The sequence below is a fragment of the Pelophylax lessonae genome (genome assembly GCF_965119305.1).
Source record: "Pelophylax lessonae genome assembly, chromosome: 1".
In the NCBI taxonomy this organism is placed as follows: domain Eukaryota; kingdom Metazoa; phylum Chordata; class Amphibia; order Anura; family Ranidae; genus Pelophylax; species Pelophylax lessonae.
Genome location: NC_138768.1, coordinates 203,216,160 through 203,234,309, shown reverse-complemented (window position 1 = coordinate 203,234,309; position 18,150 = coordinate 203,216,160). Strand labels below are relative to the sequence as shown.

The following is an 18,150-nucleotide window of genomic DNA, read 5'->3' as shown; positions in this document are numbered from 1 at the left end:
GGGAGGAAAAGGGCCCCCATCATTGGGGTCAGTGGGAGGAATTGTGCCTCATTGTTGGTGTCAGTGGCAGGAATAGTGCCTCATTGTTGGTGTCAGTGGGAGGAAAGGGGCCCCTATCATTGTTTCTAGTGGGAGGAATAGTGCCCTATCATTGGTTGCAGTGGAAGGAATAGTGCCCCATTGTTGGTGTCAGTAGGAAGAATAGTGCCCCTATCAGTATCAGTGGGAGAAATAGTGAACCATCATTGGTGTCAGTTGGAAGAATAGTTCCCCATCATTGGTGTCAGTGGGAGGAAAAGGGCCCCCATCATTGATGTCAGTGGGAGGAAAAGGCCTCCCTCATTGGTTGCAGTGGGGAAGAATCATGCCCCATTGTTGGTCAGTGTGAAGAATAGTGCATTGTGTCTGTGGGAAGAATAGTGCCCCATTGGGCATATAACGTCAAGCAAGGGGCCGCAGTTTGGATAACCTGTTCCAAGGAAAATAAACGGACTGCCATTGCCGACCTCCTAGTTACCTGGTAGTAATTCTAAAGAAATTCCAAAGGGAAGGTCATCAGTGGTAGCCTATTTTTGTCAGCACAGTTTAATAAGAAAAATTGATGCTGCTATTGCTGATTTCTCAGTCTAGATTTAAATCTTAAAATACTCATGCAAGAGGGTCAAAAAAAAAACTTTGATAAACTGACAATCATGATTAAATCCTGTCATCGTTTGGGAAGATCTTCCTTGCTGGTGCCAGGACTGAGAAGCATGTTTATTTTTACCGAGCTCTGCTATTTCTTGATTATCTCATATTAAGACCCCGTTCACATAGGGACGACCCCGACTTGCTGGGGCGACCTGTGAAGTCAATGCAGGTCGCCTCCAGGTCGCCCCAAAGTAGTACAGGACCCTTTTTCTAAGTCGGAGTGACTTGTGTCACTCCTATTAGAACGGGTCCTGTGCTAATCTATGGCAGGCGACCCACCGCGACTTGTCAGGCGACCAAGTCGCCTGACAAGTCGCGCTAGTGTGAATGGGGACTAAGTGTAAGGAGAGACTTGCTACATAGTTGTTTGCAGCAAGGGGTCCAGTTTAGATCTAGTATATAAACCCATTTGGATTTATTATAGCGGGATTGAAATTGGAACTTTTATTTACAGTATGTTCTTTAATTTTATGTTGCAAAAGAACTTGGCCATATAATAGCCGGATATAAATATAAAAGCACATCTTGCCGAATGTTATTCACAATACATCCAGTGTAGCTACAAAATAGTGCTGCATCCTGTGTTGGTTTTGTTCCTATGAAAGGCTGCAGCAGTTTGAATATTTCTTTCTTCTAAGAGGTTTCCTGCTAGGTATCAGATGCTGCAGAAAGCCCCAGTCTATTATTTCATGTTTGATTTCATCCTCACTCAAAAATTTGCCGTTGGGCTTTCGACTCAGACACTGTAATATATTCTAGTCATTTTATGCAGAACATTTCAGAAGCTTTCTGTGCATTTCATTCTAAATTTATGATGTGGTAGATAGGAAATGACAGTGGCTATGTTGGGCCCATCCTCCATCGACAAAATAGCTTGGATTGTAAACATCTATTTTGAGAAAATAAAGAGAGACCTTCGTATTTTGCTTGGGAAAAGAAAATGACAACTTCGTACAGGAGTAGCTAATGTTTGATAAACATTGGGAATAGTGGGGTGGAATATTAAAATGCATGAATGGACAACATTAGAAGATTTACCCTCATCTCTTCTTTTTCTCAGTGACAATGGTCACAAGTACAAATGGAGAATAAATACAATTATATAGGTGGATATTTCAGGCTTGTGAAAGTGTCATAAACCCCCACCCCAAAACATTTTTTTCTTTACAACAATACAAAAACAGTCCCACCAGGGTTTGAACAATGCACACACTTCTAGAAAAGTAGAGGAAGTAACGAGAAGTAAGAAATAATGAAAAATATACAATTTTATTCAAAACAATTATATAAAAGGTGAGAGATATAGTCTCACTCAGAACAGATAAAAAAAGACACAGTGCCAAATGCTAAAAATTTGCTACGGTCTAGAACAAAAAGTAGATCTCATTCTATATAATAGAATACTGATAATAGTTCAAATAGACATCCCAACATGTTTGAAAATCTATGGTGATTTCTTCTTCAGGGGAAAGAACAAAGCACGAAAATGTTTCTTCTATAAATATAATACAATAATGTTAGTATTTTACAGCATATATATATTTATATAGTATTACAAGAACATCTATCCATGTATGAGGTGCAAACATAGGCCAACCATACATGCAGCATTGAGTGTACTGATCAGCTGATCAAAATTCAAAGGGTGGGTCCCTGGAAAGGGGTCCAACTAAATATGTGGGAAAGGGGGGCCTGACATAGGGCCAACTCATGGGATGTCCCGGATTTCCAGGAGTAACAGCGCTTGCATGGAATAGCGTTGAATCAGAGTAATGTAGGCTTCCAGTTAAATATTGTAAATGCCGTATAGGTCTACAAATGTGCACCCCTGAAATGTTCACAAGGATCGCCCCACTAAGGAAGAAAGCCACTCTGGATATGGGGAGAAAAAATGAGTGTTATAGAGGTGGAAAGAAATATGTAATGGTAGTAGTTGGTCAGAGTATAGCAACAGAGAAAAAGCTTACCTCCCTCGAAAAAAGAGCCAGCAGTCTTAGAGGATGCTAATCCCCCGCAGGCCGGTAGGAAATGATCAGCTAGTGAAGAGGATCCAAAACACCAGACTAATTAGAGGGGTAAACCTTCCTGTTGGGAACACAAAGTGCCATTAAATTTAATAAGGGTCTAATCCTTCCCCATTCCATTGAAAACTAAAAAAAGAAAAAAAGATTGTCTTTATATCATATACTTAAAGGAGAACTGTATCTAAGCACCACAAACTGCAAACCGCTATTTAATACATTTTTCATGTTCAAAGCAAACTTACCCATCCATCCATATCTCCATGCTTTATTTTGTTAAAAAAAATCACTTTGAAAAACACCCCCTACCGTTTCTAGTCGTGGCTATCTTGAGTAAAGGCAGACGATTCATGTAGCATTTACTTCCTGGAATCCAATTGCCGTTAGCTCAAGCATGCAGGCAGGAGGCTGTGCTTAGGTGAGAAAACCCCTCCTTCAGATGAAAGAGAAAAAATGCCCGAAAAATACCCATTGAATGTATGACATAATTTTCCCCCTGGTCATAAAGCAGGAAGCAACGAAAGAAATGTTAAAAAAATTAAAAAAAAAAAAATTGAAACAAGTAAATATATCATAAACTATATTACCAAAAGTATTGGTACACCTGCCTTTACACGCACATGAACTTTAATGGTATCCCAGTCTTAGTCCGTAGGGTTCAATTTTGAGTTGGCCAACCCTTTGAAGCTATAACAGCTTCAACTCTTCGAGGAAGGCTGTCCACAAGGTTTAGGAATGTGTCTGTGGGAATGTTTGACAATTCTTCCAGAAGCACTGATGTGGTCTAGAAGGCCTGGCTAGCAGTCTCCACACTAATTCATCCCAAAGATGTTCTATCGGGTTGAGGTCAGTACTCTGCAGGCCAGTCAAGTTACTCCACCCCAAAGTCACTCATCCATGTCTTTATGGATCTTGCTTTGTTCACTGGTCCAAATCAGTTGGTGGAGGGGGGATTATGGTGTGGGGCAGTTTTCAGGGGTTGGGCTTGGCCCCTTAGTTCCAGTGAAGGAAACTCCTTAAGCATCAGCATACCAAGACATTTTGGACAATTTTATGCTCCCAACTTTGTAGGAACAGTTTGGGGATGGCCCCTTCCTGTTCCAACATGACTGCGCACCAGTGTACAAAGCAAGGTCCATAAAGACATGGATGAGCGAGTTTGGGGTGGAGGAACTTGACTGGCCTGCACAGAATCCTGACCTCAACCGATAGAACTCCTTTGTGATGAATTAAAGTGCAGACTGTGAGCCAGGCCTTCTCTCCAATATGAGTGCCTGACCTCACAAATGTGCTTCTAGAAGAATGGTCAAACATTCCCATAGACACACAACTAAACCTTGTGGACAGCCTTCCCAGAAGAGTTGACGCTGTTATAGCTGCAAAGGGTGGGCCAACTCAATATTGAGCCCTACAAACTAAGACTGGGATGCCATTAAAGTTCATGTGCGTGTAAAGGCAGGTGTCCCAATCCTTTTGGTAATATAGTGTATCTTCTATCTATTTACTAAAGATAGCTGTATAAGGAATACAAATAGTTCATGTTGACTACGTTTTCTTCCGCTTTAACCCATAGCTGATGACATCTGTTTCCTACTAATTCTTAAACATTTGCTAATGATTACCAAACCTATGGATAAAATCTAGTGTGTAATTACTGTACAATGCAGGGGATGCAACCGCAGAGAGGTGGTGACTACTTATAAACATGGTGGTACCTTCTCAATCTGCTTCAACAACTGTTTCTCCTCTTTTCCCCTTTTTTTTTTTATTTTTATTTATTTATTTTTTTTGCTTAAAGCATCTGACTTGGGCATTGGGCTTTTATTTTTACAGAAGATGTTTCATCTGAGACATTGGTACCAGATGAGGTCTCCCCTAAAGGAGCTAAAGAGATTGTATGTGACCCAGAAGGAAAAACCTGTTCTCACTCTGTTTACTAAGGTGGGTACGGTATGGTATGTGCATCCTGAGAGATTGTTATTATGACTTTAAATCACATATACATGGACACTGTTCTGTTTTTGTTTTGTTCTCCCCAAACTTTTATTTGTTAATTTTTTAACCATAAAAAAATGCAATTCTGGAGTTATAGTGAAGTATTGTCCATTACGGATAAAGAATTGTAACAAGATGGTGTGGTGATATTTCTGGTGACATTACAAAAAACAACGTCCTGAAGTAAACATGTATATGAATAAACGTTAAAGCAAGAAAATAAACTGGTAAATTATTCCAATGTGAGAAGTTCTGAGGATATACTGTACCTCCTCCACCATCTTTGTGCATATACTGTATACTCCGGTGACCTATGGCCAAGCTAGGTGAAGTAAGAGGAAGTGAGGGGAGAGCTTATTCCCAAGCACACAAAATGTATTTTATAATTGTACGTGCTCTAATTTATTTTGGCACAGCCTGTCCCTGCTGTCACAAAAGCCTCTAAATACTTTCCTTTGGGGTGCCTCAAGGAAACTCCTCCATCTTGAGGTGGCCCATCACTGCAGCCCCCTCTCTATCTGCTAGGTGCACCACCTATAGTAACTGTATTGGAGTTCCAGTGTACTTGTAGGTCTTTCTCTGTCTTACCCCTCAAAGCACCACCCACACAACACAGCTCAAAGCCTGTGCAGCAGATCTGATAAAAAGTACTGAATCCAGTTATTTTGTTATGTACATATTTCATAAAGTATGAAAAAAAACGTCCTTTACCTTCTCCGACTGAGCCAAATCCTTCTTCATTTGTGTCTTACATGCTCCCACTCCCAGACACTGCAGCTCACAGTGGACGGGTTTCAGTAATGGAGGCAGTGCTGTCAAAGCAGAAAGCAGTGGGCAGCTCTAGGTATGACCAGAAGATGATTGATAAGATACAGGCTTGTGAATCAGCAGTGACAATGCTGAGAGCTATGCCTCCTTCAACCTTGTTTTTTATCCACTGTAGTGCAAGCAGGCACAGCCTTCATGACAGTAGCAACCCTGAATTCAAGAACAGTGCAGCATTGTTGCCACACCATCACAAAATGTAGCATTGGGTGGACGTCACTGGCAGACTCAACAAATATTAAGGAGACTTTGCAGGGGGACTAAGAAAAAAATGAAAGTGCAGATGCATTTTTAATTATTGAGAGGCCACAGTTCCTCTTTAACTGCTTAAGGACCGCCCCATGTACATATACTGCGGCAGGGCGGCCCTTTAGCACAAAAACACATACCCGTATGGGATTTTTTCTTCCAGGTCTGGGGCACATGCCGCCGGCAACCCGATCTCACTGTGATTGGACACAGCGGGAGCCAATCAGTAGGTCAGACAGAAAGGTGAAAGTTTTCAATCTGGCGCCAGAAAGAACTATGGCTGTGTTGGTAGTATGCTTAAATGTGTAAATGCTGCTGATAGACTGCAAAAATGGCAATAAGTAAAAATGAAAAAAAAAATCAGCGCAAAAAAACCTCTAATGGTGTGTGCTTTGAAAATATTATAATACTCAAATATTAGTGAAACAGACAAGGGATCCCGCGAGCAACCTTCCTAAATCAGATAATAAATTGCTGCAAGCACCTCACTTCTCATATAAGTGCAAATGGTAAATTAATAATTAAATAGTGCTGCGCAATAATTAACTAATCAGTGAAATAAATCAATAAATAGACATTTTGATTAACATGTGTAGATAATAAAATAAATAACAACCAATTGTCTATATATAGTGATACACTCATAAAATAGTAATGTTTATAAATATATGAGCGAAAAATAATAAAACAATAAACACTCGGATAAAAACAAAATCCGTGCAAAGGAGCGAAATAGTGCAAAATAGAAAGTCCAATATAACAGTCCCAATGATCAAAAAATTAAATATATATCAATGTATGTAAGTGCAAAGTGCTAAAAAGGTAGACAAAATATATAAATCCGATATGACAGTCTTAATGATAATAAGTGCTGAAGCAAATATCCTCTATAAGTGCTCAAGCCACCTGGATGTGGCTGGTGCTTCCCCAAAAAGAAGTGAGTGACCAGAGTGTCACAGATCAGCAACAACTGTGCACCCCCTTGTGAATGGGTGCTCACCTCAATGCAGTCTCAATAAAGCATAAACGCAGGGGGTCTCATAGACATCATACAGCTGCAAGAAAAAGTATGTGAACCCTTTGGAATTCTATGGATTTCTGCACAAATTGGTCATAAAATGTGATCTGATCATCATCATCATCTAAGTCACAACAATAGACAATCACAGTCTGCTTAAACGAATAACACACAAAGAATGAAATGTTTTTATTGAACACACCATGTAAACATTCACAGTGCAGGTGGAAAAAGTATGCAAACCCTTGGATTTAATAACTGGTTGAACCTCCTTTGGCAGCAGTAACTTCAATCAAATGTTTCCTGTAGTTGCAGATCAGACGTGCACAACGGTCAGGAGTAATTCTTGACCATTCCTCTTTACAGAACTGTTTCAGTTCAGCAATATTCTTGGGATGTCTGGTGTGAAATGCTTTCTTGAGGTCATGCCACAGCATCTCAATCGGGTTAAGGTCAGGACTCTGACTGGGCCACTTCAGAAGGCATATTATCTTCTGTTTAAGCCATTCTGTTGTTGATTTACTTCTATGCTTTGGGTCATTGTCCTGTTGTAACACCCATCTTCTGTTGAGCTTCAGCTGGTAGACAGGTGGCCTTATGTTCTCCTGCAAAATGTCTTGATAAACTTGGGAATTAATTTTTCCTTCAATGATAGCAATCCGTCCAGGCACTGACGCAGCAAAGCAGCCCCAAACCATGATGCTCCCACCACCATACTTCACAGTTGGGATGAGGTTTTGATGTTTGTGTGCTGTGCCTCTTTTTCGCCACACATAGTGTTGTGTGTTTCTTCCAAACAACTCAACTTTGGTTTCATCTGTCCACAGAATATTTTGCCAGTACTGCTGTGGAACATCCAGGTGCTCTTGTGCATACTGTAAACATGCAGCAATGTTTTGTTTGGACAGCAGTGGCTTCCTCTGTGGTATCCTCCTATGAAATCCATTCTTGTTTAGTGTTTTATGTATTGTAGATTCGCTAACAGGGATGTTAGCATTTGCCAGTGACTTTTGAAAGTCTTTAGCTGACACTCTAGGATTCTTCTTCACCTCAATGAGCAGACTGCGCAGTGCTCTTGCAGTCATCTTTACAGGACGGCCACTCATAGGGAGAATAGCAGCAGTGCTGAACTTTCTCCATTTATAGACAATTTGTCTTACCGTGGACTGATGAACAGCAAGGCTTTTGGAGATACTTTTATAACCCTTTCCAGCTTTATGCAAGTCAACAATTCTTAATCTTAATCTTTTGTGCGAGGCAACATTCACATCAGGCAATGCTTCTTGTGAAAAGCAAACCCAGAACTGGTGTGTGTTTTTTATAGGGCAGGGCAGCTGTAACCAACACCTCCAATCTCATCTCATTGATTGGACTCCAGTTGGCTGACATCTCACTCCAATTAGCTCTTGGAGATGTCATTAGTCTAGGGGGTTCACATACTTTTTCCACCTGCACTGTGAATGTTTACATGGTGTGTTCAATAAAAACATGGCAACATTTCATTCTTTGTGTGTTATTAGTTTAAGCAGACTGTGATTGTCTATAGTTGTGACTTGGATGATGATCAGATTACATTTTATGACCAATTTGTACAGAAATCCATATCATTCCAAAGGGTTCACATACTTTTTCTTGCAGCTGTAAGTATATATACAAAGCAAAAAATATAAATCACACATGTGTATATTTGTACTATGCAACCATGGAGCCCTTACCTTATAAAAACAGTCACCACACCAGCTCACTAGAGGCCAAAAGAGCATCAAGATGTAAACATGTCTTTCTCCACCATGCAGAGCCCTTCAGTACATCTGTGCACTCGCTTTAATGGAGGTGCTGGAGGAGGGTGGGCAGTGCCACTAAAAAGAGACTGGAGTTTCTCTTTAAAGCTGTTGTAAATGCATATTTTTTTAATAATAAATATGTTATGCTTACCTGCTCCTTGAAGCTGCCCCAAACCTCCTCTTCTGGGGCCCCATGCTGGTGCTCGTGGCTGCTCCTCTTTTTGGTGCACCCCCGTAGGAAGCCGCTTCCTATGGTTGTGCACCAGCAGTTTCGCTCCCGAGACAGGCTGTGTGTGTCTATTGACTCCCTCCTCACAGCATTTTGATTGACAGCAGCAGGAGGCAATGGTCCCCATTTCTGTATCTGAGTCTGTGAGTAGGGAGTGAGAAAACCAGCGCTGGATCCGATACAATTTTTTTTTATCTTAAAAAAGGTAATTCATTAAGGTAAACAACTTTCTGGCTTTAGAGCCACTTTAAAGCAGTAGTAAACCACTGTTTGTTTGTTTTTTTTTGTTTTTTTTGCAACGGTTCACAGACTCCACCTGTATGAGTGGCTGGAGCTATGATGACATCACTCACGCACATGCGTTTGGGAGCCGCCACTTACGACATAGGACTCTGAAGGAATGGCCCAGGTGGCCGTTCCTTCAGAGAGCATGCGCTGGTGACATCACTAGCTGCATATACAGTAAATATCTCCTAAACTGTGCACGTTTAGGAGATATTTACTGTACCTATAGGTAAGCCTTATTATAGGCTTACCTATGGGTAAAAGTCAGAAATGGGAGTTTACTCCCACTTTAAGTGTCCCTCTGTTGAAAGTGATAAATCAATCTGAGAACTTTGCAAATCTGTCACAGTTGTCTGCCCCGGATTAAAGGTTCAGGGTTCACAAACACACAGTATAACTGTTGCGTAGACCTAGCCTGGTACTGAAAAAACAGCTAGGAGCCCAGATTCCATGATTAGGCTAGGCAATAGAAGCCAAGAATAGGATGTAGAACTGCTGTCAATGGTTATTAAGGGGTTAAAGAAGAACTCCAGGGAACATTTTTCTATATCCAGACAGTTCCCTATTCCAAACCCCCATTTCTGCATTTAAACAGTGCTTTTACAAGACTCTAATGGTCCCACTGATCCAAAAAAGGGAAACTTTGACCTAAATGCTAACAACCAAACTATTCTGATTATCAGGTTTGCCAGGTAAATCTATTTGCATATTAAAGACTTGAACTGTTCTTGTACAATAAATATTATTACAGTGTATTTGCACATATTTACAACATGGTCATATATAGTATTTTTGTGTCTATCACTGTAAAGAACTCTGCGGGAAAATTCCCCCATTCATCTTCACGCCTCTCACTACATGGACCTGTCAGAGCTAGATGAATACCCCACTCTTATTGACGAACATTCTGATGTGCTGATATTCACAGCAGTGACACCGGTAACAAGAGGAGATTGACAAAGGAACATCAAACTACTGAGTCCTAATAGCAGGTCTTGTATATCTCAGTAGGAGCTGGTAATAGTGCATGCTTTTCTTGAAGGAAACCTGCTTGCAAAAAGAGGAATTCCCTGACTTTACCAACTGAAAGATGTGTCAGATTTATTTTTTTTTGTTTAATTGTAAATCTTAAAAATATACATTTTACACTGTTCTTTATTAAAAGCAGTCTTAGGCCCCTTTCAGACAATCCGGTCCGTCGGCGGACTCCGTTTATCTCAGCGGGGGATCGATCCGCTTATCCCCCGCTGAGCAGGCGGATGGCAGCTGTGTCTCCACGCTGTGTGCAGAGATACAGCTGTCAGGTCCCGCTGTTCTCTATGGGGGAATCGGATGGGAATGGACTGTCTGTCTGTTCTCATCCGATCCGACCCGCTGGACGGATGGAAAATAGGGTTTCCATCCGTCCAGATTTGATGGATCAGATCGGATGTCAACGGACATGTCTCTGCTGACATCCGATGCCCCATAGGGATGCATAGAGCGTCCGTTCAGATCCGCCAAAAAAAATGACTTTCAATTATTTGTTTGGCTATTTACATTATAAATGTTGCTTGATGTAAGTCATATCTTATCAATTGATGCCTAACTTCAGTCATAAAAAAAAAAAAAGTTCCCATCCCACTCCACCCACCTCTAGCTAATGTATAGTTTTCATTAAAAAAAGTGCCAAAATCTTACCTGAAACTGTGGTCACAAGATAAACTGCGTCCCGATCCATTTTTCTTATGATCTGCTGTGTACTTCTTGCAATGACCACAACATTTCCTGATGTGGATACTTCCTGTTGGCTCTCAAAATCATTAATAAAATGGTTCTGTCATCTTACAGTGGTGGTGTTCTAAAGTGACAACATGAGGATTTGCAATAATGTGAGGAGAGCTCCATTATAGCTGCTGGTTCCAGCATCCTGGTTTTGGCTGTGGCATTCTCCTTGTCTGTCTGTCCACGTGCAATGTGATTGATTGAGGTCAGACTCCAGATGGACGCCAGACCTGATTTAAGCCAGCCAAACCTTCAGTCTCCTGCTTGTGAATAGAGTGCGATAACGTCTAATATCTGATCAAGCTCCCTGTCTGTCTGCCCTCCTCTGCTAGATTGAATTTCCCTGTGTATGACCTCGGACCAGATAACGATTATACTCTGAACTCTGCCTGCCTTTTACTTGGACTGTCATTGAATCACTCTGCCTGTCTGCCAACCACAAGTACCTGTTTGCTTTGCTCAGTTTGTGCCTTTCCTGGTTTGGTAGCCAGGCACTACAGCACTGTGTATAAGTCCTGGGGGCAACTAAGTACCGGTAGGCCTCCTTGCCTTATGGGAAAGCGGGCTACTATAGGTGAAGAACACAGTAACCAGCTATAGTGTCTGTCCACCTGTGTTAGTGGTAAGCGTGACATTATCACAAGCCTTTAACAAGAACATTTTTCTGTGAAGATGGACTCTACACATGTTCATTTGTTTGCTGAACAGATTTGAAAACTGTCACGCCAAGTCCAGGAACTGTCTGTGCATGTAGATGCACCTCCAGCAGGACGCACGAGCCAGAGCCCATTGTTAACCTGCCTGATCCTTTTTCTGGTAACCCCCTATGTTCTCTAACTTTAAAAATAGTTGTATGCTATACTTTAAACTTAAGCCACGCTCTTCTGGTTCTGAAACCTGGCAGCAGTTTAACCTGATTATTACATGGTTGCAGGGGAACCCCCAGTCTTGGGCTTTTAGTCTCCCTGCAGATGACCCAACCAGAGGGTCAGGTGAAGCTTTTTTAAATGCCCTAGGTTTACTCTATTATTCTGACCGTGCCCACTCAGCAGAAACAAACCTTAGGTTATTATGTCAGGATGAACCCACCGCTGAACAATACCGTTCTGATTTCCACCACTGGGCACCTGACTCAGGGTGGAATGTCCCAGCTCTAAGAAGCCAGTTCAGAATAGGCTTCATTACTCCATCAAAAACTCCTTAGTACACAACTCTGAACCAAAGTCATTGAATGAAGCCATTCAAGTAGTCATCCGTATAGACAGGTGTTTACGGGAAAGGTGCTGAGAGGTTTGTATCTTTGCCCCCTAGTATGCTCCCTATGTCTTCTTCATCAGACCTTCCTGAGCCCTCCCAACCTTTCCTGTAGGATGAGCCCATGTAAATTGACACTACCCATTTATCCTCTGGGGAAAAGTCTAGGAGACAATCCCAGGGACTCTGCTTATAGTGTGGCAACTGCGGCCACTTTGTCGCCAGCTGCCCTAATAAGCCAGGAAATGCCAGAGTCTAGTGTGGGTGGGGTCTGCTGCGTTAGACTATACAGTGCCAGGTTCCCTCCGAGATTAACTATTTGTTTCTACACAACTTAGTTCTGCCAAGTTTTCTCATTACCTCTCTGCTTTCATTAATTCTGGTGCTGCTAGCAATTTCATTGTTAGGGACCTAGCACATCGTCTACAGATTTCCTTGACTAATGTGCACAAACCTTTTTCAGTCTTGGTTGTTGACAACTCTTCCTTGTCCATGGGCCTGGTCACCTTATGCATTGTACCTATTACTCTGACCATTTGGGTATTTCATAGAGAAACAATCAGCTTCTACTTGATAACATCTCTTGCCTATCCCCTTATCTTAGGTTGTCCTTGGCTTAAACTTAATAACCCGCACATAGTTTGGGATACAGGGGAGATTAATTTCTGGTCCCAAACCTGCATTCAGAACTGCATTAAAACTGCTATCCAGTTGCCCATTTGTAACTCTTTTGTGGCCAGTACCATTCATGTGCCTTTATTACAGTCCTATTCAGATCTTGATCAAGACAATTTTTCCAAGTGTGACTCCAGTTTGCATAACCATTTGCCTTTATATGATTTCGTTGTATGTGGTAAAAGACCCTGACAAGTTTATTGAATCCTCTACAGGCCACCTTTCCAGCCAATTGCCACTGTCTGAGTCCTTTCCTCACAGAGGCTGAACTTACCCATTGTCTCGCAGCCTCGAGCCCTGATTGGAAACTTCCTCTAAATTTCATAATATCTTACCTCCAGCACAAGTAATGGGGGCCCTTTCCCTGACCTTTTAGACACTTTTTTTAAAGGCCCAGTCTTGTGTTCTGCCCAATTTACCCCCCTGGAAAGCTGTTTTTTTTTTTCCCTTCCACTTTAGGTATAAAGTGCTTTCAGAAGCTCATGACCCTAAGATGGCCAGGCACCCAGGGATGACTAAAACATTTTCTTTGGTTTCTTGAAGGCGTTGGTGGCCCTCTCTTCATAAGGAGTCCTGTTCTTGTAACAGCTTGCAAAACCTGTGCTCGCTGTAAGTCCTTAAATGTCAAGCCCTCTACATTATCCTTAACTTTGCCTGGCCCTAAACGCCCTTGGACACACATCTGGGCTAACTTGTCCTCAAGTTCTGCTGCCTCTACACCTGTTGATGCAGTTATTCTGGTTTAGTCCATACCAATTGAGGCTCCTGCTTTTTCATATTCGGGACTTTTAGTAACCTGTCCCCACCCTACTGCAACTACATTTGCTTAAACCTGTCTAAGAAGTTTGACCCATCCTTTGGATAGACTGCCTCATTAAGCCAGGTGGGGCCTTCAATCTTTCCTTCTAGCCATTCTCCATCCAGCTTGTGTTCCAGCTATTCAGCTTGACTCCAGTGACACGTCCCCTGCTAACCAACTGGACCTCGCTGATCATCTGAACTTTGACCAGCCTAAAGGTCCTGTGCTAGATGTCCAGCTTATCTCTAAGGGTTAGGGGGCCCTCCTCAGAGAGAGGGGGTAATGTCAGGAGTGGGTGCTCCTGCTTTGTTCTAGCTGCTGATTCCAGCATCCTGGTTTTGGCTGTGGGATTCTCCTTGTCTGTCTGATTGATTGTAGCCAGACTCTGGGTAGAGAGCAGACCTGATTTAAGCAAGCCAAACCTTCAGTCTCATGCTCCCTGTCTGTCTACCTTGCTAGATTGAATTTCTGTGTATGACCTCGGACCAGATAACAACTATACTCTGAACTCTGCCTGCCCTTTACTTGGATTGTCATTAAACCACTCTGCCTGACAAACGCAAGTACCTGTTTGCTTTGCCCAGTTTGCGCCTGCCCTGGCATGGTAGCCAGGCACTTTAGCATTGTGTATAAGTCCTGGGAGCAACCGAGTACCGGTAGGCCTGCTTGCCTTATGGCAAAGGGGGCTACTATAGGTGAAGAACACAGTAACCAGCTATAGTGTCTGACCATCTGCGTTAGGGGTAAGCGTGACAAATGAGACCTGTAGCCTGCACATATAGCAGCTTGTGATCACCTACATATATATATATATATATATATATATATATATATATATATATATATATATATAGAATAGAAGTTTTAAAAATAAATTCAAAAATGGATAGAAGAGGGTGGGAAACAATTTTCTTTCTTTAGTTCAGCTTTTAATTCTATATGCATAGGGGAGCAGTCATAAGCTGATTACACAAGTTGTTCTTCCTGCTTTGTAGTAGCACACAATAGTTATTTTTACTGATCTTTCCCAAAGTGCCAGTCTGAGTTGGCAGACATGATTGAAAACAATGCACTCCCTTTGTGGCTTATATGTTATCTGACATTATTACAAAATAAACATGTAATACAGGGTGCACCCATAACACAATAGCATTGTGGAGAGAGCAGAGCAGGTGCTGTTTTTTTTTCAGACTTCCTGCCTTTAACCACTTACCGCAAACCGACGTAGCCCTACGTTGGCTGCAAGAAGTGGCTGTACCGGGGTGATGCCTGCAGCTAGAGGCATCATTCTGGTACCATTTTTTAGAGCCGGCGGTCGGCTTTCAGGCGGTAATGGCTTGATGTGGCTCGCGAGCCACTCGATCGTTACCCCAGCGAGCGGGTGGGTAAACCCCCTCCTGTCGCCTTCCACGGCTCTGCTGGCTGGTTGAAGTCCCGATCAAAGCCGGATTCGGCTTTCGATCGGGTCTCTGATGACGTAACCCGGAGGGCGGCGTCCATGACGTTACATCTGGGTTACTCGGCTGCTAAAGGCGCCAAATTTAAAAAGTGACTGTATTCAAAAATGCAATTTTTGGCATTTTGAATACATTGAAGTGTAGTGGAGGGGTCTGGGTCTTTTAGACCCCCATCCCTCCATAAAGAGTACCTGTTACTGCCTATTGCTGTCACAAGGGATGTTTACATTGCTTGTGACAGCAATAAAAGTGATCAGTTTTGTTTTTTTTGTTTTTTTTAAACCTGTGCTAAAATTAAAAAAATAAATAGGAAAAAAAAATGTAACCGCCGCCGCGAGCTCGTGCACGAAAGAAAACGTATACAGAAGTCGCGCCTGCAAATGAAATCGCTTTAAATAATTTTAAAAAAGAGCTACTCTGTAACTCTTAACTGGTAACCATTTAAAATGTTTAAAGCATCGCCTATGGAGATTTTTTTATTGACCGTAGTTTGTCGCCATTCCGCGGGTGTGCGCAATTTTAAACCGTAACATGTTAGATATCCATTTACTTGGCGTGACATCATCTTTTACACCAGTGGTCCTCAACCCTGGCCTACAGGGCCCACTAACAGGCCAGATTTTCAAGATAACTGAAATACATCCCAGGTGATATAATTTGCTGCTCAGTGATTGCAGTATTCTAGGCTGCATCTCCCCAATGTAATACCTAAAATCTTGCCTGTTAGTGGGCCCTGTAGGCCAGGGTTGAGGACCACTGTTTTACACTATACAAAAAAAATTGATTAACTTTACTGTTTAGTTTTTGCAGTGAAATGTAATTTTTCCCCAAAAAAATGGCGTTTGAAAGACTGCTGTGCAAATACAACTGCCGTTTTATTCTCCAGAGTCTTTGCTAAAAAAATATAATAATGTTTGGGGGTTCTAAGAAATTTTCTAGCAAAAAATACTGATTTTAACATATAAACAACATGTGTCAGAAATGGTCTTGGTCCTTAAGTGGTTAATTAAAACTTCTAGTTGAGGTTTCCCTAGAAATCTCTTTTGACAGAGTAGCTAAGGAAAGTTGAAAAAGAACTAAGAGCTCCTGCTGCTGGCTGCATATGAAAATATATGTGAAAAAAACATATTTATTTTTCAGTCTTGACTATAATAAAGATAATCTATAAACAAAAATGTAAAATCACTTTAGGCATGTAGGGTTAATGGTGTGGCGTCGAATAGAGATCTCCCTCCTGTGCAGTGGTCTCCAAACTGGGGGACGGATGCTGCCCTCTGCTTGCCTTTATCTGGGTCTTGGGGCGCTCACACAAGACACTATTCCTCCCACTAACACCAACAATGGGGTATAATCAGGGCCGCTGATAGAGGGGGACCACCAGCCCTCTTGTAGGGGGCCCAAGTACACAGGGGGGCCCACACACGGGGGGATTAGTGTTGGACAACAAATACAGAAATCTTCCTCCAGCACCTGAACCTGATCTGTCCCTCTCCCTGCTATCAGCTTTTATCTGCTGAGAAAGACAGTTGTTCCTCACGAATCCCCCTCCCTGTGTGCCCCCCCCCCTCCCAGCACTGGCTCTAATGTTATCTCTGCTCAGGAGTTTATTTGTAACTTTGTTTCTATCCCTCTGTCTCTCTGATCACTGAGCTCCAACTGCCCCCCTTTATATTTTTTTTCATCTCATCTTCATTTTTATTTATTAACATGGGTTTTTTGTTTTAGATTTAGCAGGAATTATGTGAGTTATGTTATATTTGTGTCTGCTAATAGTGATTTTGTTGTAATTTTAGCTAAATATATCTTTAATATTTTCTTGGGGGGGCCTGCCGGGTAGTCTGTATGTGGCCCCGCGATTTCTAACAGCAGCCCTGGGTATAATTCCTGCTATTGACATCAGCAGATGGGCACTATTTCTCCTATTGACACAAACATATGGGGTACTATTCCTCAAACTAACGCCAACAATGGGGCACTATTTTTCCCACTGACACCAACGAGGGGCACTATTCCTCTCATTGCCACCAATGATGGGACAATATTCCTCCCAATAATGCTAAAGATGCATTGTTTACTCCCACTGACTCCAGGACAATTTATACTCCCAATGGCCACAGTCCAGCCCCTCTAAAGTCTGAAGGAGAGTAAAGTGGCCCTGTGTTTAGAAAGTTTGGAGACCCCTGCTCTAGTGGGTAATCAACTCGTTTTTATAATATGTATGACCACAAATATTTGAGAAAACAGACATTATACAATTGTGACAGTCACTTTAAAGTAAACACTGAAATGATTTCATAGGTTTGCTGTAAAAAGTAACCCATGGCAATAAGCAAAAAATCTATTTGCCTACCGTAGCTTGTTAAAAGCTGATTACTGACTGGTTGGTACAGGTCCCGAAATATCACTATTCACAGTACTGCATTTTAAAATATAACTTGTATCAATCTGAATGGTGTCATGCTTCCTCGGTATAGAAAAAAACATACTATTTTGTGTAAATAATAGCAGAATGGCTACTTGTACAACAATGAATATGCACCTTTTGTTGGCAAAGGACTTTAGTTGCGATGACAGCTTTGTATAAACGTACACTGCCAGTAGTAAATCAGATTATGCTCTTTATATCATTCACTGAAGCAAAAACCCTTGTATAATTTCTCTCCTTTTATTTCTTTTTTTTTTTCCTTTTTATACTCTTGTCATATATACACAAGACGAAAAGATTGGCTCTGCATCTGAATGCATTCTAATCTTCTCTTGACTTATAACTGTAATGGGCTGTAATCAGAGGGAAATAAATCCATTTTTCTGCTGCCTGAGATTGAAATTTAAATAAGCAGAGCTAAATTGGCAGAGCATGACAACATAGTATCAGAAGAAAAATGGAGTTTGCAATGCTGACAACCTTTTTATACATCTATAAATAATTTCTATTCTAAAACACTCAATCTCAGAATGATAAACAGCCTCAGAATACCATCAACTTTCTGTTATCAAGCAACCCCTCTTTTCTTCAGAAAGCAAGATAGCTCCTGTTTATTTAGATTTTTTTTTTTTTTGGTTGTTTGGTCGGGGAGTGGACACATAAATGTTTAAACTAGCACA

The 18,150-nt window shown here is 41.6% G+C and overlaps 1 protein-coding gene across 2 annotated transcripts in view; it reads left to right on the top strand.

Annotated features, from left to right (window-relative positions):
• LOC309544730 (glutaredoxin-like protein C5orf63 homolog) overlaps positions 1–18,150 on the top strand; it is a 112,684-nt gene that overhangs the window by 39,011 nt on the left and 55,523 nt on the right. For both annotated transcript variants that reach the window (XM_082243698.1, XM_082243699.1), the window contains exon 2: positions 4,545–4,652. In XM_082243698.1, coding sequence (XP_082099824.1) covers positions 4,548–4,652 — 105 coding nt within the window. In that variant the 5' untranslated portion in view covers positions 4,545–4,547. The remainder of the gene's footprint in view (positions 1–4,544; positions 4,653–18,150) is intronic.